The sequence below is a fragment of the Amphiura filiformis genome, chromosome 19, assembly GCF_039555335.1.
Source record: "Amphiura filiformis chromosome 19, Afil_fr2py, whole genome shotgun sequence".
Classification (NCBI taxonomy): domain Eukaryota; kingdom Metazoa; phylum Echinodermata; class Ophiuroidea; order Amphilepidida; family Amphiuridae; genus Amphiura; species Amphiura filiformis.
Genome location: NC_092646.1, coordinates 36,108,653 through 36,134,385, shown reverse-complemented (window position 1 = coordinate 36,134,385; position 25,733 = coordinate 36,108,653). Strand labels below are relative to the sequence as shown.

General features: G+C 36.6%; 1 protein-coding gene across 1 annotated transcript in view; it reads right to left on the bottom strand.

Moving 5' to 3' along the window:
- Nucleotides 1-1,575: 1,575 nt before the first annotated feature.
- LOC140140533 (uncharacterized) overlaps nucleotides 1,576-25,733 on the bottom strand; it is a 53,720-nt gene continuing 29,562 nt past the window's right edge. Inside the window, exons 16-26 of the mRNA XM_072162292.1 lie at nucleotides 23,338-23,455; nucleotides 22,312-22,478; nucleotides 21,036-21,197; nucleotides 17,655-17,757; nucleotides 17,142-17,388; nucleotides 9,611-9,780; nucleotides 8,709-8,807; nucleotides 6,911-7,156; nucleotides 6,601-6,847; nucleotides 3,142-3,695; nucleotides 1,576-1,868 (exon numbers count right to left, since the gene is read on the bottom strand). Coding sequence (XP_072018393.1) covers nucleotides 1,576-1,868; nucleotides 3,142-3,695; nucleotides 6,601-6,847; nucleotides 6,911-7,156; nucleotides 8,709-8,807; nucleotides 9,611-9,780; nucleotides 17,142-17,388; nucleotides 17,655-17,757; nucleotides 21,036-21,197; nucleotides 22,312-22,478; nucleotides 23,338-23,455 — 2,406 coding nt within the window. The remainder of the gene's footprint in view (nucleotides 1,869-3,141; nucleotides 3,696-6,600; nucleotides 6,848-6,910; nucleotides 7,157-8,708; nucleotides 8,808-9,610; nucleotides 9,781-17,141; nucleotides 17,389-17,654; nucleotides 17,758-21,035; nucleotides 21,198-22,311; nucleotides 22,479-23,337; nucleotides 23,456-25,733) is intronic.

Genomic DNA, 25,733 nt, shown 5'->3' with positions numbered 1-25,733 from the left:
CTTGGTCAAATCATATTAATAAAATGTCTTCTTGTATTTCCAAACGTTGTGGTATTATCAGACGTATTAAATATTTTGTTCCAAAAGATACTCTCATCATGCTTGCTAATGCACTTGTCATGCCAAACTTCGATTATTGTAGCTCTGTTTGGTCAAATTGTTGTGCTGATCTTTCAAACACTCTTCAAATTCTGCATAACAGATTAGCTCGCATTATCCTATCTGCTGATATTAGAACACCTGTTAATGATATGATGAGTATCTTACAATGGAACAAACTAAATGATAGATGGTCTAACCAAATGTTGGTTCTTATATTCAAATGCCTTAAAGGTATGGCTCCAAGTTACATATCATCTCAATTTAATTTCATGTATAGCATGCATTCTAAAGGCACAAGGAGTCAAACCAACTTTAATCTCCACGAAGTGTCATGGAATATTAATGCAGGAAAAAGGACTTTTAATTCACGTGCTGCTAAAATTTGGAACAGTCTTTCTGCTGATATTAAATGCAATTATGAATCCATGAGCCTCTCTCAATTTAAGCATAGGATTCATTCTTCATAATTTGTTTATTCCATCTGCATCATAATCTATTTGTGCGCTCATATGTAATTTTTAAGTTGTATCGTAAAATAATTTATATTATTTACATGTATGTACAGTATTTATATGTAATTTTAAATTTGTTTTTAACTTCAGAATGTTGTACTTTTTGATGCAGGGCCTCCTTGGAAATCAGTGTTTTAGCATTGAAGGGGCTACCCTGCCTAAAGAAAGAATAAATAAATTGACCCTAAATTTTTGGAGCACCTTTGAGGAACCCTCACCTATACTTTGATCAGCTCGTAATCGGCGGGAATTATTAGGCTTTTACCACTACGCCGAAAAATAGACCCACGTTAAGAGTGATATAGTTGATCTGTCTGGACTATATTTTGCACGTTAAAAAAAGTAGACAAAGTATAAGTATAAGAATTCATATCTTGTAATATTTATGGCAAGATGTCACAAAATAATTCTCCAAAGAAAATATATTGATATTAATCCGCGATGTTATAAGGCCCGCCGATTACGAGCTGATCAAACTATAAGGATCACTCCATGAAAAATTCGAAAAAATTCAAAAAATTGTTAAAATTCCCCCAGATTTTTCTAAAATATTCTTTAATTTTTTAAGGTAATTAATTTATAAAGCCTCTTCAAGAAAATAAACTTCTCTCTATTAGTCGCCCCTTCTATTAAACACCCCCATGTTGTTGTTTTTCCAACCAAGATGTTTCAAAAATGCTGCTATTTCCATGCTATCTTGTGTATTAAGCTTACTATGGTGCACACACATTCGCTAATGGCGTCGGTAGTTGGCGACAGTCTGATCGTAAAGCCAGAAGTGAACCGGAAAACTGGAAGTCATTGATCCTGAGTTCAAACTTGTAACTTTTATGATTTTAACAATGACCTCTAATAAACGCACCCTTTTGGAAAATGCAATGCCCCCAGGGTGTTTAATAGAGGAAATATGGTATAAAAATAACAAATCCCAACCGACTGACCCTACTTAGAAAACTCTTTTTCATTGCCTTACCTCAAAACTTTTGTTTTCATATTCTTTCATAGCTGTGATGACCATGTGTCTTGTATTAACAGTCGTAGACACACAATCCTTCACCATTATATCTGATCCTGTTGCTGGTTGGAATTTGACAGTGGTTCCTACCACCATCTGCTGGCCACCGAATAATGACCCTCCAGAAGCAGTGCTCCCAAAGAGTCCACCAGCAGAGCTGGTAGCTGGCTGACCAAATGCTGTGCCTTTACCATTGGTTTGACCAAAAAGACAACCAGAGGCACTGCCACCAAATGCTTCTGAGAAAATAACAAAACAAAAACACCATTAGGGCCATATCAAACTAGCATGCAGTGACATCGATTGAGGGCAGTGTCTTAGCTAGCCACCTGTGTGCCCGTTATTTCAGACAAAATTGACAGATGTTACATTATAATTGTAGGTATTGAGAAAGGCTATGCCCTTTTAGTAGACCAGATTTGCAAAACAAGGCCATAGCAAGACATATTTGAACTCTTTGAACCCCCAATGGGCTGCAGAAGTCTGGTAAATGTTTTAAAGGTCAAATTAGGATAGGCAATTTTATTCAAATCGTGGGCAAACCTCAATTCCTAGCTAGCTAAGACCCAGATTGAGGGGCAGATTGCTGGGAAATCAGACACCTGTATGTATAGGCCTACTTCCATTGACTGACTGACTGACGTGACTCTAGTGTATGCCCCAGCCAATTACTGAGCACCTGCTTGGTACAGGAGTAAGAACACCCACCTGCTGGACATGAGGCTTCACAACACCCTGCTAACTATTACTGGTTGCCTACAACCCACACTAGTTGAACTGCTCCTAGTAATTACAGGCATAGAAAGCAAGCAGTAACTTTGTATTTGCCACTAGCTGTCAAGCTTAAGGAGCCAAAAATCACATCCTCCATCATGTCATCAACAGAGACCAGTGACAGCCTCGCCAAAAATCCAGATACTCCCTTTGCTCCTTGTGGTAAGGAACTCATTACATCTGCTTTGCCAACTGATGAGACCTAGGCCCAATGGACAACTAGAAGCGGTGGCTGAAGAATAGAACACATCAACAACTCCCATGAACAAATACATCAGTGATCCAACAGAAAGATGTTCAGGTTTTGCCTCCCCTGTCAAGCATGGGTGAGACTCAACTGCCTTTTTTACAGACTGTCAAATGGAGCAAAAGGTCTTGCTGATTTACTTGTTGTAACAGCAGTGGCTGTCACATTACTTTGAGCTGTATTCTGTTTAACCTCCTAAACTTTACTAACTGGCCTAACCTACCTTGAATTATCTTTGATGCCCCAGTTGCTGCTGCTGATTTACTTACTGTAGCATCAGCAGCTGTGACAGCACTCTGTCTAACCTCCTTATAGCTTTCCTAACTGCCTCCTCTTGGCCTAACCTACCTTGAATTATCTTTGATGCCCCAGCTGTCGCTGCTGATTTACTTGCTGTAGCATCAGCAGCAGCAGCTGTCAGAGCACTCTGAGCTGTTTTCTGTTTAACCTCCTTATAGCTTTCCTAATTGCCTCCTCTTGGCCTAACCTACCTTGAATTATCTCCGATGCCCTACCTATTGCTGCTGATTTACTTGCTGTAGCATCAGCAGCTGTCACATCATTCTGAGCTGTTTTCTGTTTAACCTCCTTAGCTTTCCTAACTGCCTCCTCTTGGCCTAACCTACCTTGAATTATCTCTGATGCCCTAGCTGCTGCTGCTGCTGATTTACTTGCTGTAGCATCAGCAGCAGCAGCTGTCACAGCACTCTGAGCTGTTTTCTGTTTAACCTCCTTAGCTTTCCTAACTGCCTCCTCTTGGCCTAACCTACCTTGAATTATCTCTGATGCCCTAGCTGCTGCTGCTGCTGATTTACTTGCTGTAGCATCAGCAGCAGCAGCTGTCACAGCACTCTGAGCTGTTTTCTGTTTAACCTCCTTAGCTTTCCTAACTGCCTCCTCTTGGCCTAACCTACCTTGAATTATCTCTGATGCCCTAGCTGCTGCTGCTGCTGATTTACTTGCTGTAGCATCAGCAGCAGCAGCTGTCACAGCACTCTGAGCTGCTTTAGCCCGATCTACTTCTTTAGCTTTCCTACCTCTTGTCCTGCTGGTTTACTTGCTGCATCATCAGCAGCTGTCACAGCACTCTGAGCTGTTTTCTGTTTAAGGCCAGAGTAATGGAAGACACATTTGTTCATGCCCGAATTTGAGATTTCTTGATATTTATCAACACTAACATGTATTCTTTCACTTGAAACTGACAAAAATACAACTTTCTAATATTTACTTGTATTTTTGCTTGATTTATTTCACTCCTTTCAACTCTAAAATGTCACATGGCTCAAGACAGCTTAGTAAATTGGCGGGAAATAATGAGTCAGAATTGCAAGAATGCGAAATATTGTGATTACGACACGGTTTCAGATTTGAAGCAGGTTTGACTGCCAAAAATGGCAAAATATAAAGTTTCAAAAAATATTGTTTTAAATATGTTTTCTAGACTGAAATTTTGTGCAGAATTCATTTCTGAAGTCAGAAATGCACAATCTGTCATTGTTTTCCTGATATGAGCATTACAGTAGAGGCATATGCTTTTGACGGAAATAAAAATATGAGATCCATAAGTGACAACATCATCACAACATATTTGAACTCTATTGGCACACTTATAAAAGCTCTGCAAGGCTCACATCATGTTGTAGTGCAAGTCTGACATCTGATTGGTGCACACACATTGAATATAGGTCACATGATTGCGCAATATTACAGGTACTAATTGTTCCCGATTTTGCTCAAAAATGGGGTGGCGAGTCAATTTGATAAAAAAATTAGAACTTAAAAAATATGCATTTTAGCAAAAGTTTGATACTATATCCCTGTAGTACTGTATCATGGGAATAACTGATTAGTTTTTCTGAAGTCAGAAATGCAAAATCTGTCATTGTTTTCCTGATATGAGCATTACAGTAGAGGCATATGCTTTTGACGGAAATAAAAATATGAGATCCATAAGTGACAACATCATCACAACATATTTGAACTCTATTGGCACACTTATAAAAGCTCTGCAAGGCTCACATCATGTTGTAGTGCAAGTCTGACATCTGATTGGTGCACACACATTGAATATAGGTCACATGATTGCGCAATATTACAGGTACTAATTGTTCCCGATTTTGCTCAAAAATGGGGTGGCGAGTCAATTTGTTAAAAAAATTAGAACTCAAAAAATATGCATTTTAGCACAAGTTTGGTACTATATCCCTGTAGTACTGTATCATGGGAATAACTGATTAGTTTTTTAAACATGTCGCCTCATATTTTTTTTTTTTTTTATGATTTTTTGAAATGCCAAATTTTACGTAATTTACAGATGTCACAAATTGTTAAACAAATTAGAAAAGAAAATTGAGAAGGAATGGAAAGATATTAATGTTATACCCAAGTAGGAACTTATACTGTGCATAACTGATTAATTTTTCAAGCCTATAGCTCTTGTAGTTTTCTTGTAATCCCGATTTTTATAAATGGCGGGAATTTTTACACACATCAAAATTTTAAGGGGTAGGGGAAACATTTCTACATTTTGCAAGTTTTTCCCTTAGTTAAAATGAACAAAATTAGGTATCAAATGAAAGCCCATTTAATACTGCATATACTGGTAGGTCAACCATCACTGTAGCACCTTCCTATCAAGAGTTATGATTTTTTCAAATAATTTTTTTTGCCGAAAACAGCTTATTTTGGCATGTCAATTGTCACGAGGCATGTCATATTTGAATGATTCTGGCATGCAAATGATTAAGTCAATCACAAAACAAATACCTGAATCCATCAAATAGTACCCTCAGCTGATATGTTAACATTCTAAAGGGCCATATCTATGTATATTGTAGACTCTATGAGTATACAAAGTTGGCATGTGAAAATTTTTGTCACCCAAAAAGTGCATTTTTCAGGCAAAATCGGCCACAAATCAACATTTTGTAGCAAAACGATGTACGATGCACACGTTTTGACAAAAAAATCATGTTCTACAAACAATTTTACCCTAGAAAATACACCTTAGAAATTAAACATAGCTATTTTCACTCTGGAGTGAATTTTTACACACTTTGGCAGTCAAACCTGCTTCAAATCTGAGACCATGTCTTACGCGCGCGATTCGTGTCGCGTGACGCGGCGCAACTCTGCGCGTATGTCCGACGAGTCAAGGCGCATTCGGTATGTTGTTAACACCAGCAAATGTGATGTAAACAAAACAAAAATTTGCAGTGAAAAAGCCACTTAGATTTTTTAATTATTTTGGATTTTGGCGCACTAAAAGCAGACATTATAGATTCAAAAAAAAAAAAAGATGCATATTTAGACCATGCACCAGATACAGCTTTTACAAGCGTGAAAGTCTTACCATTTTAAAATATAAGGACGTTTTGTGCATAATTTTGACATTTTTTACTAAAACGTCGATTTCTCAGAGTTCATTTTTGACAATATTGCACAATTTTTGTGACAAGATAACTCGAAAAATATGCAAGCAAAAGGTAAACATTTTGCACTATCGTTTAGAGCACATCAAAGTCTAGGGAAGGTTTTCTCATTTTTCAAAATATTTGTTTTAAACAAAAATATACACCATTATGTGCAATTTTAGCTTACTAGAGTGACAAAATAGTTTTTTTTTTTCACATGTTTTTTGCAATATTTTGAAAAATAAGACGAATTTCAAAAAAATAAAAAAGCCTTCCCTAAGTTCATGTCTCTTCTCCATGAAAAACTAACTAAAAAGTTTTTACTCCGAACGGATTTTTTTTTAACTTGTCACAAAAAAATTGGGGTAAAAAATGCATTTTTGTGATTTTTCAAAAACTTGAGATTTTTGAACAAATCTGACGTCACCATGGGATTCCTTGACTCATTTCCTTTCCAAAAATGTATAGTTTTATATACTTTCGACATACAATTAAAAAATAATGATGCTCGAAAAGGTCAATGTTCTCTCCCATTACTCTGCCCTTAACCTCCTTATAGCTTTCTTAACTGCCTCCTCTTGGCCTAACCTACCTTGAATTTTCTCTGATGCCCTACCTATTGCTGCTGATTTACTTGCTGTAGCATCAGCAGCTGTCACATCATTCTGAGCTGTTTTCTGTTTAACCTCCTTAGCTTTCCTAACTGTCTCCTCTTGGCCTAACCTATCTTGAATTATCTCTACTGCCCTAGCTGCTGCTGATTTACTTGCTGTAGCATCAGCAGCTGCGAGCAGCTGTCACAGCACTCTAAGCTGTTTCCTAACTGCCTCCTCTTGGCCTAACCTACCTTGAATTATCTCTGATGCCCTAGCTGCTGCTGCTGATGCTGATATACTTGCTGTAGCATAACCATATGCATCTGTCACAACACTCTGAGCTGCTTTAGCCCGATCTACTTCTTCAGCTTTCCTAACCGTCTCCTCTTGTCCTGCTGATTTACTTGCTGTCGCATCAGCAGCTATCACATCACTCTGAGCTGTTTTCTGTTTAGCCTCCCTACCTGCCTCCTCTTTGCCTAATCTATCAGCTTCACCTATTATAGAACACAAATAAATGAAAATGTACTTATTCAGAAGTAAACACATCAAAAGAAATAAGTCCCCCTCTGAACATGTCGTCATAACATTGTAAGGTTTCACTTTATACCAATAAAACTAACTTTGAAATGATTATATGACTGTTTACTAAGTGCTGTGTGAAAATGAGAGATTTCCATGACTTCAGGGCTGAATGAGCCTAAATTGAAGGCAAAACTGCCCTTTTCAAAAGTCACAAAGTAGGCCTATGCTTGTTACAAAAGTTGATTCATGGCTTGTTACTAATGGAAAACCCCATGTGTTTGAGTGCAGTTTAAAATCCTCACCAAGTGTGTATCGATTCTTGATCATTCAGCCATGCAAATCCCCTTGGTGCAGAGTTCAGCACAGTGAGTTGTAAGATGGCCAGTTCCATTCCTTGTCCCAATACTGCAAGGCGCAGTCAACAAGTATAGGCCTACTTTGTGACTTTTGGAAAGGGCAGTTTTTGTCTTCAATTTGGGTTCATTCAGCCATGAAGTCATGGACATCTTTCATTTTCACAAAACACTTAGTAAACAATCATATAATTATTTCTAAGTAAGTTTTATTGGTACAAAGTTTTACTTTACGATGTTATGACGAAATTTTCAGAGGGGGACTTATTTCTTTTGATGTGTTTATATGAGTGTACATACAAAACGACTAACAAATAAACCTAGGGAAAAGGAACAAGCCACCACATAACCACAATCAACTGGGGGTGTTCCACACACAAAGGATTTCCACAGGCGGTATAGGACACGCGACACGTGACGTACGAGGCTGACAAAGATACAGGCTGACAGCCCCATTCAAAATAGACGGTTAGCAGTTACAAATTGAAAAACAACATACTTAGAGTGTGGTACTTTGTCGTACCCCAATGGTTTTAGAACAACATATTTTTCCACAGAACACATTTATAATTGTTTGTGAAGATTTCATGTTTATGTGTTAATCAAATGGCGACGTCAAAAATGGCGATATCGCATCCGCCACCACCTGGATTTCCACACATAGGTACATCACTTTACACCACTATGGAATGATGCTGACAAATTCAGCTTTAGAATAACTGTATTGGTCTGCTCAAGCATTGAAATCCCTTTACAATTTTTCTCAGCATTTCCACCATAAGATTTTGAATGTGAAGTGCCTCTGGCCTTAGTAAAAGTAAAACAGGTTACCTCGTAAGGTGTGGATTTCAAATAGATTAGCCCATTATATACACGTTGCACTATTCCATTTAAAATACACACTACCCCTGTGGAAGATTTAGCTGAAGTCTTCCACAGGGGGAGTATGAGTTTCATATAGTATAGACAATTGGATAACTTCATTTTGAAATACTCACTCCAGTTGTGGAAAATATAGGTAAAGCCATAATACAAGGGGAGTATGAGTTTCAAAATGATTAACCCTGACAAATTACATTTGAAAAAAATACTCCCCCTGTAGAAGATATTTCCAAAATCTTCCACAGGGGTAGTATGGATTTCAACTGAAATAGACCAAATTGCTACTTACTGACTGTTTTATTTGCCTCATCTTGATACTGCATCATGTGATGCATCATATTCTTTAACCCATCAACAAGCTGCATGGATGTAGTCTGCACATATTTATCTGCAATATCAAATCCAGTCATTACATTGTTACTCGATTTCCTTAAAAGTTACCTTTTTAAAGTCTTGGTTAAAGTTTGTTCCGGTTATAATAGGCGAAAATTATTCGGCTTTTGTTATCAATTAAGTCCAAACACAAATCCACTAAAGCGTGTGCCAGTCATGCATTACGCAACCCACACATAGAATAGACCCCCGGGGCATAAGCACTGTGCCCAATTGCGTTCCCCCATTCTATATCAATACACTGTGTTACGAGTCTTATTTTTCTGCCTTATATAAGCCGAACAAACATTAGCAACAACATAGCTTGCGACACCATCACATTGTCTTCATTCAGCGTAGTGTTTACAATCCTAGGGTTAGGGTTAAGATTAGGGTTAGGAAATAATTACATGAAGGATTGGCCCAAAATTCACCAGATCAATTTAAGAAAAAGAGAGCAAAATACACACATAGATACCAGTCTTGGTTAGCAGCAGCATAGCTTGCAACACCATCATGTTGTCTTTCAGGGTCGGATTCAGGAATTTTCAATGGGTGGGGGGGGGGGGGCGGCTCAGCGCCCACATAAAGTCAGACATAAAGCCGCACTGCAAAAATACACAAAGTCATGCACTGCTCAGCAAAAAATAGGTGGGCACCAGGTGCGCCCCCTTAAATCTGCCCCTGTCTTCATTCAGCGTACCATTTACAATCCTAGGGTTATAGGGTTAGATGAAATAATTACATTAAGGATCGACCCAAAATACACCAAATACATTTAAGAAAAGGTGAGCAAAATTACACAGAAATACAACATACCAGCTTGTCCACTCAAAGCATCTACTTTTTTGCGGATATCCGAAGCTATTTGAGGTAGATGTATTTGATGTTGGCACCCATCCAATATTCCAATGATTCTTTTAGCAACCTCATCCATTTGCTGCTTCACATTCATCATGGCTCTCAAGTTAGCTTCCATTCCAGTAGCTCTGTATGTACGTATCAGAAATTGGATTTAATATGTGTATCCTGCATTTTTCTACCGGAAGTCAAGTTTGACCGAAATTCCTTCCCACAATAAAAATATGTGTATATTGTATAATCAAGGAGATGAATTATAACCTCCAAACTGTATGTGTAATAATTAATAAAATAAATAAATATATTTCGGATTTATATATAGCACCTTTTTCCAGATCTTAGAGGATTCAAAGCGCTGTAATTTCGCTTCCATGGTGAATCATCACAATTAAGATCGCATCAACAAGGCCAGTTGCAGCCGAACCTGGCGCAAACCTATCCACACTTAGCTTGTAACATCCACCAATTTTCTGTGCAGCTCCCCAAATTCCATTGGGTGAAGGAAGTTTTTGATAACCAAACAACTAATCACCGATTTTTTTGAAAGCAGGAGGAAACCGGAGATCCCGGAGAAAACCTGCGAGAGCGAGCAAGGAATCGGGATAAACCAAGTGCACATACAGTTCTTGGGCATGGACGCGGCTTGAACAATGGACCTCAGTAGTGCAATGGTGAGGGGAAAACCATTGCGCCAACTCACTCTCCCAATGCATAACAAAGGAGTTGGATTAATCTTTGAGCTGCATCTATTGTATGCAATTCACCGATTACCATGTGGGGAGCAATTTTGGTCAAACTGACTTCCGGTAAAGACACTGCATGAGGATCCATGTATTAGATAACAAATAATAAACAATACAAGATCCAGTATATTTTTTGTTATTGTGCTTGAAGAATTGTCACCTTTACATTGACAAAGGCAACAGATATTAATTAAACATTATTCTTTAAAACTTTTTGTGATTTCGTGATCCTAGCATCCTCTTTTTAATGACATTTTCCAGTAGATATCCAAGCAAAAAGCTTATTCCCAAAATTTCAGTTGTTTCCCATGTTGCGTTTTCAAGTTATACATGGTTATGTGTATTGCACTGCTCCATAGGCCAGTGTTGTAATTTTGTTCTGGTATACCAGAACGAAATTCAAATTTGACAATAATTTTGCCAAACAAATTGATGGTACATAAATATTATGTAGCCAGAGGTTTCCAGTGGTATAAAAATCTCAACTTTTTTTGAAAAAAGTGGGGGGGGGGGGTGAGGCTGTGGATCACGAAATGCCCTTTTAACTATTAATTTTGCGGTTCTCGATGCAAAACCTGGACATAATATCATTTTACCATGGCAATTTAACTTGGAAATTTCTTTTTTAATTAAAAAAAATAATAACTAAACACAAAGTGTGATTAAGATCTGTATGTCGAGTAAGAGAGAGGACCCAAGGAGAGGTGTCCTGGGGAGTGATGCCTTCGATAACGTTATCACAGATGAGGTCCATATATTTATATGCTTCATTCCACCAGCTTTCGCTACCATATGCTTTACCATCCCAAAAATCATGCTCACAACCCAGCAAACACAAAACGTTTTACAGAAAACGTTTAAATGTCGGATTATATATAAAATGTTTTAATAACATTCATAAAATATTTTTTGCAAAACATTCTAATATAATATTATTAAGTGTTGACAAAAATATTTCGTAAAAAAGTTGACATTCCGACATCATTTTTAAAATGTTGTTCTAGTGGTTTTTCGTATAAAACAATTAAAATATGTTTTCATGACCTTTATATAACCCAACATTTAAATATTATCAAAGCATTTTGACCAAAACCAAAATGTATGTGTTTATAACACATTAATAAACATATTAAAACATTTTGTGTTTGCTGGGAAGTTTCAATTTATGCAAATGAGTTACCTACTTCTAATGGGATTTGAAGGCAGATAATACACTGTTGAAGTGATGATGCAACAGGATTAATTACCATAGCAATAGATGAATACAAATTTTGAATATATCGCAATGCACTTCACATGATACCTATACATTGAACCATAGATGTGAAAGAAATGTTGATCACTCGCACCTGTAAGATTAGTATCTTTGAATAGAGCGGTATTGTATTCAATCTATTATTGCAGACATAAAGAGGTGATGAGTGCAACCTGCTTGTAGTGCAGGGAGATCTATTCAAAAATTGTATTTATCTATTGCTATGGTAGTTAATCCGATTATTACGTAACTTCAAAAGCGGATTGCCAACCCTTCACCAAGTCACATCAGTCACTATACAAGCTGTATCAATATGATTAGTACCCATAAATTTTTATTGATAATGGATGAGACATCAAAATTCAACACATGTCACAATCCACATAATTTATAGATAAATGTGCAACAAGTCAAACTACATATTCTGGACATTTCAAGAATATCTAATGTTACATTTGGAAGATACAGGCTTTTTAATAAATATCAAAATTGATGGGTAGTGGGTACCAACAGGGATCTATACGAAGGGATAAGCATCCTAGGTTACATAACCAAACCGGAAGATGTATCCCAGGTCTAGACAATAGGCGGATTAGCGGCCATTTTGTCTTCGACATGATTTTATTCACATGTCCTTATACTTTAGTACACAAATATATAAGTTAAGAGGTTTACAATATTAAAATTATATTTTGAATATACAATATATTCTGTAGTAAATTGATCAAATGACGGTGATTGTTCAGGTATTATATGCTTGATAAAATTAAACTGTCTGACCAGCTAGTATTCTCCTCCGCCGTCAGTGTGATTCCAGACACACCACGTACCGTGTTGCGAAGGTGGAGGAGACTAAAGCTGTATTGACGAACACGCATGCGTTAAAAATGATGTAGCCTAGGTCGAACAATAGCGTGGCGTAGTTTCCGGCATTGTTCCTATGCACTTTCACCCTCCTGGTACCAATCTTTTTGATATAGCCTGTATACCTTACCTGATCAGAGAAATGATGTTCACAATCATATGCTCGATCAGACTGATGAACATAATAAATATGAAAATAATGACTACAGTTTCAGCATAAAATAAAACAATAATTGTACAAAATAAATAAAAAGTTGGTATCTTTTCATGGCAATATGATATTCTGGATTAGTTCAATTTCAGTTTTATTTTGTCCAATCATCATCAAATCAGGTAGCACATGTATTATATTTATCAATTAGATAAATCTCTTTGTTATTTAAAACAAAAATATTTTAAACTCATATATACAGAGTGTTTATGATTGGGTCCTCGAACTTTCATCTATAAAATAATATAACTATGCCACAGAAACTATGTGTAAGTGTGTAACTATGCATACAGAAAGACATTATAAAACTTAATATACGTAAATCTATATAAAACTATATTGGTGTCAACCAGTAAGCGCCCTATCACGACTGTTAATCATAGTTTAGACATAAAATATCCACCATTTATTTTAAAAAACATGTATAACTCATATCACATACAAGATGTATCAAAATGATTGGTACCCATCAATTTCCAGTGATATGATATTTCAAAATGCAATGCATCACATCCATCCAATTTGTATAATTTTAATGTTATAAAAAGTCATAAACTATAGCTTAAGACATTCCAATATTAATGTATACTTGTATGAAGCAGGCTTTTCAATAAACTATTTTGTACCAATGATTTTTTATTACTATGATGTAATATACTTTAGGAAATACACATTAACATTAAGAAATATATGTAAAAAAATATAATAAATACCAAAAGTTGTTGAAATGAAATATGCCTCTTTTTAGATTACAAATCTTTCCATTTCCACCATGAGGAAGCAACCAAGTCACATGCACTTTGATTTGAACCTGGTATCTCTAAAATAGCACAATCATAAAAATGACTATATCATCCTATAAACGAAAGTACTTTCATTAGGAGGCTAACCCCCTCCCTCCCTCGCTCTAACCTAAGTTTGAAATGTTGAAAATTCCAACCCAAAAGATCAACTTTTACAAATATTTTAACTAGATATGTACAAACATTATCAGACCTTTTTCACACCTCCCCCTAACGAAGAACTTTCATCTATAGGGTGTCAGCAAACTTTTGGTTTCTTCCCTAATATCGAGTCTGACCAATATATCGTCGCCCACTTTTTCTCTTTACCATTGGTTTCTATGGGGCAGGAAACTATCGAAAGTCGCGGGAGCCAAAGTTGAAAAGTCGCCCAATTTTTTTCTTAAGCATTGGTTTCTATGGGACAGGAAATTGTCAAAAGTCGCGGGAAACATCTTCAAAAGTCGCCCAATTGGGCTACCCTGGACGCACTGTTAGCACCCCACATATTGTATTGTAGGAAGGAATTTCAGTCAAACTGACTTCGATTAAAGAAACCCAGGATCCATGTATTGATGGCAAAAATATGAAAAAAGGCAGCATGGAATGGAGAGCAAATATGGCCTCAAATCTCTTATAAAATATAAAAACAGAAAATACTATATTCGTTTCTCCTATAATTTAAAATGAGTATATAATTATACATAATATATTGCCTCAAATCTCTTACAAAATACAAAAACAGAAAATGTTTTTCTTATCATTTAATATAAGTACATAATTATATTGCCTCAAATCTCTTATAAAATATAAAAACAGGAACTATTATAATACTATAATCATTTCTCTAATTTAATTGGAGTACATAATTATATATATTGCTTCAAATCTCATATAAAATATAAAAACAGTAAATACTTCATTAGGCAAAAAAAAAAATTGTTGTGTTGCCCTCAACCGTCCGACCCTAAATCCTGAAAAATCAGGGTCGCAATTTTTTTTTTTTAATGATGATTTTTACAGATTTGTTCAAAAACTCAATGTTTTTCACTTAAAATTAATATTTTATTGTAAGACTAGTCTTTAATTGTTGTTTAACAGGTATCCAGAAGTCAAAATTGACAAATGTCCCGTAATTGAACAAGCATTATTTAATATTTGAGGGGATTTTTAAAAACTGAAGGTTTGAAAAAAAAAAAATAATAATAATAATAATCCGACCGTCCTACCCAAATTTCCCATTTTTCCACTTGAGGGCAACACAACAATTTTTTTTTGGCCTTACTATAATAATTTTGCCTACAATTGACTTTAAGATAGCACACTTTATTTGATATTTCGAACAACTATATATATTGATTTCAATTTTTCTTTAAAAAAACCAGCTACATACAAAGTATTCGGTCGGTCCAACATCCGGGCTATCTCTAGTCTCGGGCCCAAACTGCATGTGGCTCACGGTTTGTTGTGAAAAACAGAAACCGGCTGTGAAGGAGGCTACATAGCGATGTTGCTGGAGTGGCATTAATTTAAGAAAAAAACGACACTCGACCATGGAATTTAATTTTAAGTTTGTCAGTATATAAACGGTAAATCAAGTAAGTTTCTTTCACTCTGAAGACTTAGAAACGGTTGTTTGATTCCACTGACTATTTGCGATCGAAATTTACATAACACCAATGACAGAAATCATCAACAAAAATCGAATCAGGGACTTGTTTTCACTCGAACATCATCAACCGGAAGTGACGTGACACGGACCGACAGAATATATTTCTTCTCCTGGTAATTTTTGTCTAAATACCCAATCAGCAATTGTGGCATGATCAAAGGGATTGAGTCACATGTTGACCCTGGTCGAAAATGAGTTTACATATTTTTCTATAGAGGACATTTAGAGCTTTCAGAAACTGAAAACCCTATGTTGATACAGTTTCTCTTTAGGAAGTTACATCAATTTATCAACCGCCTAAAATAATATAAAACAAAAGAATTTTAATGCTTTCTTTGCCAATATCTCAAAATCAATATTAGCGACATCTGACTCATTTCCCTTGATTGTGTGACAATTGTCTGTACAATATTATATTTTGCATGTCTCTTTCATAGAACATTGCAATAACTACCTGTAACATGGGGCTATGCAATAATTATGCGTACCAGGGTGGTGAATGCTTTAAGCTCCCCCCTTTCAACATGCCAACACATCTTTGGCCCCACTTTTGATGTGATAAAAAAAACTATGGGCTACCCCTTTACACAAGCCAGTTTTGGGTGAACCCATTGTGTAAAGTCTTCTTTATCATGTGATCAAAGTGCAGCGAGCATGACATTTTGCATATCTCAATAATTTCCTACTATTTTTCCATGCTCTGGAAGTTTTTTGGTATAATTTCAATAATTGCTTGCCCCCCTCCCCTTTAGACCTGCAAAAAATGCTCCTGGGAATTACATATAGCTATAGCAATACCCCTAAATGATAATGGCTATCACCAGAAACAACATTTTGTCTACATTATATTGTTTTCATGCTCTAGTCCACTTGCATGATAAACATTTGATGGCTATGAATTCCACACATGAGGAGCAGCAATTCAAAAAGCATGCAAACCAGCTTTAGTGATGGTACAAGGCTGTGTAAGTTGTGATGAGAAAAGCAAAGGGAAAACATGAAGGGATGTACTCCTGATAACTGAATTGCAAATATATGATGGTTACTGGTGAGCAAGTGATTTGAAGACATGTAGACAAATTACCAATGGTGGCATAATAAATGTTTTTTCTGGGTGGGGGTGGGGGAGGGGCAAGTGAATTTTAGAGGGGGCATAAATCATCACAATTTCTGCAAAAATAGCAATTTTTGATTATTTTGTTACTGTTTTTATGGGGGAGGCCACTGAAGGGACAAGATCTCTGACTCGGGAGCATTTGTCTCCCATGTCCTCTTTCCGTGGTCCCACCACTGCAAATTACTACAGTCAAATACAAATTTTTGTTTTTGGCTGCTATACATCCATTTTCTTTTCTTTTCTGATAACTGAAAAAGGCCTGTAAAAAGGCCCAGCGCGTAGAGCTACATGCTGCTAGAATGGCTTTCACATACTTCTTATGGTTTAAAAGTCTAAACTTTTTCTGCCTAATGAATATATCTAAAATGAAATCTACAAGGTGGCAATCATGTACCACTACCCTTGGTGAAATTTAATGCACACAAATCTCTCATTGGGCTATTCCAGTTAAAATCCACACTACCCCTGTGGAAGATTTAACCCAAGTCTTCCACAGAGGGTGTATGAGTTTTGAATGCAATAGACAATTGGATAACTTCCATTTGAAATACTCACACCAGCTGTGGAAGATATAGGTAAAGCCATAATACAGGGGGAGTATGGGTTTCAAAATGATTAACCTTGACCAATTACATTTGAAAAACATTATCCCTCTGTGAAAGATATTTCCAAAATCTTCCACAGGGGGTAGTGTGCATTTTAAATGGAATAGCCCATTGCTGCACCAAAGTGTTCTTTTCGCTAAATGTGACACCACAAATCTATGTAAATATGTGCTGAAAAAAGCTTGAAAAATGTCACCGTTGAGAAGAATGAAACCTTATATTTCCATTGCTAGCTCATACCCAAGTATAATGTATCCGATTACAAGCCAGTTCTGGGTCGTGAACCCCGGAAAAGCCGAGTAGAGTAGACCAGGGTGCAATTCCTGCTGATTATTGGACCATTCCTTTCCCTCAGATACAGCACTTAGGATCTTGTCCGCATCGGTAACCATGGTAACATCTGAGAACTGTTGAAGAAAGTGTTCCAGCTGTAAAAATGCTAAGACTGTTGCTAGGATATGCTTCACCATGGTAATTGTGGAATTTCCTAAATTGGAGAAAGAAAAATGGAAGCCCCTCATTATTCCAAAGGGTCATTGGTGATTGGTCCAAAAAGGGTTAACATTAGGGTTAGGCATTTTAGGTTATGATTAAAGTTAGGGTTAATATGATAATTTAATTAGGGTCAGCTGGATTATTTTCACATTTTTCTGGCAGATCTTCATATTTGTAATTTTTCCCGGTAATATGCATTGGAGAGTTTCGATCTCCTACATATAGGAACTACAAGTATTTTATACCTATACCACTTACCTGGGACATCAATACCTGCATCCCGTAGTAATTTGCACACACTAGATGTATTAATGTCAAGTAAGTCATCTAGAAGATACTTTGAAAAATCCCATGAGCCATCCTGAAATGTAGAGGAAAAGTAGCCCAGATTTGTTTCAGAGGGAGCCGGGTGTGTGGGGGGGGGGGGATTTAAAAATTACTGGGAGACATCCTGAAATGTATAGCAAAATTTAAAGGCATCAATTAAAACAAAAAATGTGGAAGCAACCATGTAGCCCGGATATGTTTCAGAGGGGGCAACTGTCAAAAAAGGTTTATAAATCTAACAAATTCCGGTGGCCCGCATCCCACTATTGCACCAAATATGCGTTTACATTTACTAGATTCCTTGGCTAATTTTCTTTCCTATACTTTGATATATCTTGCATGAATAATTAAAAAGATACACCACTTTTATTTAATGGCATGCATTTCTATTCCAGTTGAAATCTATTCTGTCGGTCCGTGTCACGTCACTTCCGGTTGATGATGTTTGAGTGAAAACAAGTCCCTGATTCGATTTTTGTTGATGATTTCTGTCATTGGTGTAATGTAAATTTCGATCGCAAATAGTCAGTGGAATCAAACAACCGTTTCTAAGTCTTTAGAGTGAAAGAAACTTACTTGATTTACCCTTTATATACTGACAAACTTAAAATTAAATTCCATGGTCGAAAGTGTCGTTTTTCCGAAATTGAATGTCACTCCAGCAACATCGCTATGTAGCCTCCTTCACAGCCGGTTTCTGTTGTTCACAACAAACCGTGAGCCACATGCAGTTTGGGCCCGAGACTAGAGATAGCCCGGATGTCCGACCGACAGAATATACACTCCTCTTTTTTTTCTTTCTTTCGTATTTTATTCCCTGTACTTGGGTTTGATGTGGGGGGAAAAAACATACAAAATAAACCATCAAACCCTACACACATAAACAAGCAAGATACATACATGTAATCAGTAAAGCACTTTATAATATAAAGGAAACAAACTTTAACTATAGACTGTATTCATAAAATGTAATTACAAATCAAGAGTTTCATAATTCATACAACATACAATGTACATGTACCTTGCAACAAAATAACACAACACATGACAAAAAGCCCAAAAAATAATTTTATTTAAATGTACAGTTCCTGAATTAATAAAATAAAGGGTTACAGCTCCAAAATCAAATTATCAAAGGCTCCCATTTTTTTGTGTGCTTAGCAAACTTATTATTTCTAACAGCAATAAACCTCTCTGACTTCTCAAAAGTTTTGACCCACGATGTAAACACAAAAAAAATGCTCAAAGGCTTTTCCTCGACCGGCACCTATAAATGTAGCGCTTGGCCAAAAGAATAATAAAATTTTTGAAACAATCAAATTCCTCGTTAAGCAAACCAAAACAAACTATTTTGAAAGTAAGGTTTATGAAAAGATGAAGATCATTTTTATCCAGGAAATAATTTCCTTCCAGAAAAGGTTGGAGAAATTGCAATCCCACATCAGATGTTTAGTGGTTTCAATACTTGTCTTGCAAAAACTGCACAAATTTGTTGCTTTTAATCCTATCTTGTAAAGAAAATTGTTTGTCGCTAAAATATTGTGAATAAATCTAAATTGAAAATATCTTGTGTATGTGTCGATACTGCTAGTAAAAGCCATAGTATATATCTCATTCCAATTTTCAATAGGTACTGGTACAACAAAATCATTTACCCTGGCATTCCAGTATGCCTGTGATGTGGGGCATGCCTGCTGTCTTAGCTTTTCATATGCAAATTTGCAAACTCTTTGTGTATTCCAAAGTTCAGTCAACAGACAGTCACTCATCTCATTATCATTCATTGAAAAAACCTTGCACTGTGCATTCTGGATGCTCCTAATTATACCATAATACTGAATAAAGTTACACTTCACATTGGGATGCTTTTTTTAAACCCTCAAAAGTCATAAATTGATTATTTTCAATTAAATCTGATAACAAGTTCACACCATCTAAACTCCAACTACGGTAATAAACACACTTCCGGTTCACCTTAATTTTAGAATTAAACCAAATAACTTTGTTTGTAACATCATATTCTGCACGCAATTTAAACCAGCCTTCCAAAATATTTTTCAAAAAGTCATTACTTGTGTGACATTTAAAATCAGAAATTTTAGATGGCTCGCACTGCCATAACCAGTTACTTGTTCCGGACCCACCAATTTTGTCAAGTTCTCTAGCAAAAAGTAATTTCCACTTGCCATTATTATCTGGGTTCATGAACCTTTTAACCCAAGATATTTTAACTGCCTCTATAAAAAGAAATATATTAGTCATGTTCAAACCACCATCTTCAATTTTATTATACATTGTTTCTCTTTTAATCTTATCTTGTTTACCATTCCAAATAAATTTAAAAAATAGTTTCTCAACTCTCTTAAGAAAAGCATCAGGGGGGTTAGATAACACTGAAAGAAGGTAAGTAAGCTGGGACATTGCAAGCGACTTAATAATGGCAACTTTGCCAATTGGGGTGAGACCCTTTGTGACCAAATATTCAAAACTGTGTTCATTTTATGCAATTGACTTTCATAGTTTAAATTAAACATCTCTTGTTTATCCAAAGAAATATTCACACCAAGAAATTTTATTGGGCCTTTGGTCCAAGTAAATTTTGTGCCAGGAATCAAGATATCGCCTCTTCATTCTTTGAAGAACCAATTTTTAAAATGGACGATTTTGAATAATTAACAACCAAACCGGAAATTTTGCCAAATTTTTGATGGTCTCCACTGAACTCAGAAGGGAGTTTTCAGATCCGTCCAAAATTAAGGTAGTATCATCTGCGAATTGGGTTAATTTGACAGAAATAGAATCCTTAACTTCAATCCCTTTTATATTATCATTTTTACTTTACCCTCCTCTTGGAAGACACAACTCTAATCTTCCACACAGGGCGTGTAGATTTCAAATTAGGTCACCAATTTGATTAACCCCATTTGAAAATCACACCCCCTGTGTGGATGATATAAGGTCATGTATTCCATAGAGGTGTATTATAATGGATTTCACTTGAACTGTATTGAGCTATTCCAGTTAAAATCCACAATATTCCTGTGGAAGATTTGGGAAATATCTTCCAAAGAGGGAGTATGTTTTTCAAATATAATTGGTCAGGGTTAATTATTTTGAAACCCATTATCCCCATGTACTATATGGCTCTATACATGTAACTTCCACAACTGGAGTGAGTATTTCAAATGGAAGTTACCTAATTGTCTATTGTATTCAAAACTCCATCTGTGGAAGACTGTATCTAAATCTTCCACAGGGGTAGTGTGGATTTAAACTGGAATACCCCAAGAGTCAATTTTAATTCTGACTTACATGTTGCTGTAGCTGCAGTATCATATTCACTGTAGAAGTAGTAAAGTTCTCTTGCCTCTTTCGCAGACATTTCACTTCAACTGGTGTGACATCATAATGGTATGCTATAGGCTCATCGATCTCATCGGATAATCCTTGATTTACTGTATCTTCATCTAAGGACTGTCAAGAGTAACAAACATTGTACACATCTTGCATATCTGTTCTCGTCACAATTTTTTCACTTTGATTAGGACAAGTAAAAAACTAGAATTACGCGGTTCATAATTAAGGTGGCCCCCACAACAAAGGTTGGTAAATATAAAGAATACAATCACAAGACCAAGTTTGAAGTTGATCAGTGATTGCGTTTAAGCTGGAGAGTGGATTAATGGAAATGTATGAAAAAAAATATGTTTCACATCCGTTTTTTTTTTTTAAAATGAGGACGCAGGGCTTTTTAATTGCTATTTTTATCGCAAAACCGGTGTAAATACCCAATTACCTATAATTACAGCTGTTTTACTAGCATATACAATAATGCCTGGAAAAAGGAGAAGGCCTTTTTTAGTTTGTTGTTCTGAGAGGTAGGCCCCCTCTGGTCACAAAACCTTACAACAGTGTTTCTTGTATATTATTAGCAAGGCTATAGAAAGCATCTCAACTTCCTAGACATAATTTTTTTTAAAGTTATAACTGAATTTCAAAAAATTAAAATATAATTGAAGAAACCTCAAAAAGGAAGTGGGTGGGGACGTTAAACATTTTAATTTTTTTATTTGGCCTTAGTTACTGTCATCATTATGTAGTCTTAAAGGGACTATAAATGATCCCTCGGATAACCTGCCCCAGTGGTATGGCCAAGGCAGCTACCCCTTGTGAGAAGTATTGCCCTCCCTCTTGTCCCTTCACTAGCATCTACAACATGCTCATCTATCAGGGGCACAGTTCTTTAACCCCAATACATTTGTACATTCATTGAATGACCTTTGACAATTTGGGTACAAAAACTCATACTCTGCAACTTGGAGGTCAAATTTTGCACTATGAGTGTTTAATTGACGTTATTGAACTATGCCATTGGGATGAGGTCATTGGGGACCATAGTGCTTCCTGCACAAATATAGGGATTAACAAATTTCAACTGTAAATTATTGATTAAATAATCTTCTCTTTAATAACTACTTTCAAGGATTTGAAATCATGCATTATAACCATTTATAGATTGAGTATTCAGCAACGTTATGAATGTTGGTCCTGGTAGATGACAAAAGATTTGATACAAAAGTTACCTTACCTTAAACTCCTTAACTATTTCATCGTTTGACCTCTCTGGTGGTCCCTTGAAAATTTCATGTAGACTTTGCAGGTCCTCACATTCTCTTACTGCTGTGCTAACATGGTTGACAAGTGACTTGGCGCAGTTCTTTACTTTCAGTAGTTTCTTGAACTCTTCTGATTTGGCTGTCACATTAAAAGAAGAAGAAAAAAATATTGATTGTTGAAAAAAACCAAAAAAACAAAAAAACGCAGTGATAGTGCGCTACGCACAGGCACAATGCCTAGACATTGATCCACAAGCCTCAGCACACTTTACAGGTTGTCGCTGACCACCATGGCCCACATATCATTCCATAAACCATTTAACAACAACACAGGGACTTTGCAGCTTCATGAGCGCACACCCTAGACAATCCACAAATGACCATCACAACCAGGATCAGCTCCCAGAGTTTCAGCAAGTTCCCTGTCCAGGGGAATTTCAAGCTAACTCAATTTTTCCAAGAGAGCGTACTAGCCACCACCAGGGTTTGAACCCGCAACCTCTCGCACCATAGTCGCGCGAACGCCATATCGATTGAGCTAGCTTGACTTGTTTATGTGACATGATCAAGGGAAATGAGTCACATGTCGACCCTGGTCGAAAATGACTTTTACAAATGTTTCTAAGGAGGACATTCAGTGCTTTCAGAAACTGAAAACCCCATGTTGATACGACTTTTCTTTGCGAAGTTACGTCAATTTATCAATCGCTGAAAACAATACAAAACAAAAGAATTTGAACACCGTTTTTGCCAATATCTCAAAAACAATATTTGCGACATCCGACTCATTTGCCTTAATCGTGTCACATATGGGATGAAAATAAAAGAAATTGCATATATTTTGGCAACAAACAAAAGAGGAAATCAACTGAAAAGAGGAATTCTCACACCCCTGAAGGTTACCCATTGCTCTATCCACCTTTCTTTCTTCCTCGCAATAATAAAATAATCTATTACTCTAGTATATAATTGATACTTTATACACATATGATACTTACACTGTGTATACTTGAGTAAATGCTCAAAAAATAGTGGGTACTTGGCGAGTCTTGACAAGCCAGCTGACATTAGACCTCGTAGCGGGAACTTCTGGCAGAGTGGGTTGGACTCGGCATCCTGGAGAAGAACAAGATGAAAAAAAGGATCTCACCATAAACAAATAAATAAATAAATGCTGTAATTTCGCTGCCATGGTGAAACAACACAATCAGTTCGCATAGGGCCAGTTGCAGCCGAACCTGGCCCAGACCTATCCACACTTAGATTGTAACATCCACCAATTATCTGTGCAGCTCCCCAAATTCCATTGGGTGAAGGAAGTTTTGATAACCAAACAACAAATCACCAATTTTTTGAAAGCAGGAGGAAAACGGAGATCCCGGAGAAAACCATCAATATGAATAAAACATGAGTAAAAACAGAGAAGATGATAAAAGAGGAGGTCGCTCGCTGCCCACATCAAATAAATAATGTGTGCATCCGCCTATTGATGGAAACGATGATCTAATCCGATTGATCAACTAATACGATAAGTGGCTTTGCCAGTCACGACTGTCTAGCTCTAAACAGCGCATGCCCGGATATCAATTTGTTACGTCAGTTGACCGCGAAATATAATTTCTGTATTGTTTGGCATGACCGACTGCTAAGGTTGACCGAGATCCCTGTGAAGAAGACCCTCATTTTGGATCCAAATAGCATTTTTGGACACGTTTGGACACAAAACGGGAGTATATGGAGAAACTGACACGAGTTTGAATAACTGATTGCACTAGTTTTAAGTTTCCGTAAACTGCCGCAAATATTCAAATGCTTATCATTTAAATTTCTTTTCCTTTGACCTTATATTAATTTTACTGGAAAATTAATTATGCTTGACTTTCCATAACTTAAAAAAACTTTTGATTTTTTTAATGGGAGTTACGTTATATATGATGCTTTTCACTTGTTTAAAAATCATGGTCACCCTGGTTAGTATTATTTGTTTTAAAGAAAAAAAGCATGATTTGACTCGAAATTGGGAATTTAACGATGTACTTCCGTGTGTGGAATATTTTCTCCACTAAGAGAACTACCGAATCAGTCGGCGTGTGTCGGATGAACAGATTACCACAAAGGAAGCTTCAAGTGGTATTTTAAGTACCCATAACAAAGAAAAGTGAATGGAGGTTAACTGTGGGTAATCGGATTATATGTTCGAGCGATCTCCTCTTTTCTCATCTTCTCTGGTAAAAACAAGCACATCAAGTCTATTGCTTACAAAAACCCATAACCCGGGGAAATTGAGAAAAAGGAACCATTACATTTTACTGCACAAATGTGTTACGATTATTGGAAATATTATATCCTACTTTCTATTTAGAGTATTTTCTTTTTGAAAAATATCCCTATTTTTACAATATCGCGAACATTAAATGTTCACAATCTTGGGCACTAACTGCTCTAAAAAATACCCTGAATTTATGAAAGATCATGCGTACACATACACCATGTTGACTTGGAGGGCCAGGTATAAATGTTGATTTAACAACAGTCCCAAAGAATAGCCCTGGTGTAATCTTAAATCTTGCTTTCATTTGCCCATGCCAGGTTTGGTGACACATACAACATTACATATGCCTTATACCGTACGGACTGCACCATAACATGAGCCCACACATTGCAAGTGCCAAAAATAGGCGCAACTAATAAATTAAGCCTAACCCTACCCGTGTTTTTTTTGCTATCGGAAGGGAAAGAAGAACAAAAAGGAGAGAAGGTGAAGAAAGAAGTCACTTGGTACTGCCAAGGAACTAGCCTGAGGGGTGTCTATTCAAAAATACCTTATTTTACAAAATCAGGGTGTCCAATTCCCATTCACTCCATTATAAAAATCAGTCCAAATTGAAAACAGGGCATCCAAATGACACCTGGACACCCCTCTAGCTAATGCCTTGGGTACCGCCGGGCATGCCACGCACACGATCACCGACATGTAGCTACCGAGGTCTGGCTGCCCCGGGCAGCAATTCCCTGGGTATATATGACTTAGGCTGATTGCGTCATCAAGTCACATGGAATGCATACACGCAGAGTGGTTTTAATAGTGAGCTTTAGTGAGACTCAGTTGGGTTAGGGTTAAGGAGGCTGTTACGTTCACTAGCACTGCCGGCTTATCTTCTTAATAAAACTATGAAATCACACCATCAGGCGAAGTTTTACCATAATTCTTAGACTAGTTAGAGTCCTTTTATTCCTCTCTCCTCTTTTTTTCCAATTCCTTCCACTTATTATTTTTCCTCATTTTTCCTCGCGCAGCTCTTCCTCAAACGCAAATCTCACCGCGTCGCTCCCTCTGATAAGCGCTTGCGTTACACCGCTGAAATCCTATTAATATCATGACACTCCCGAACTC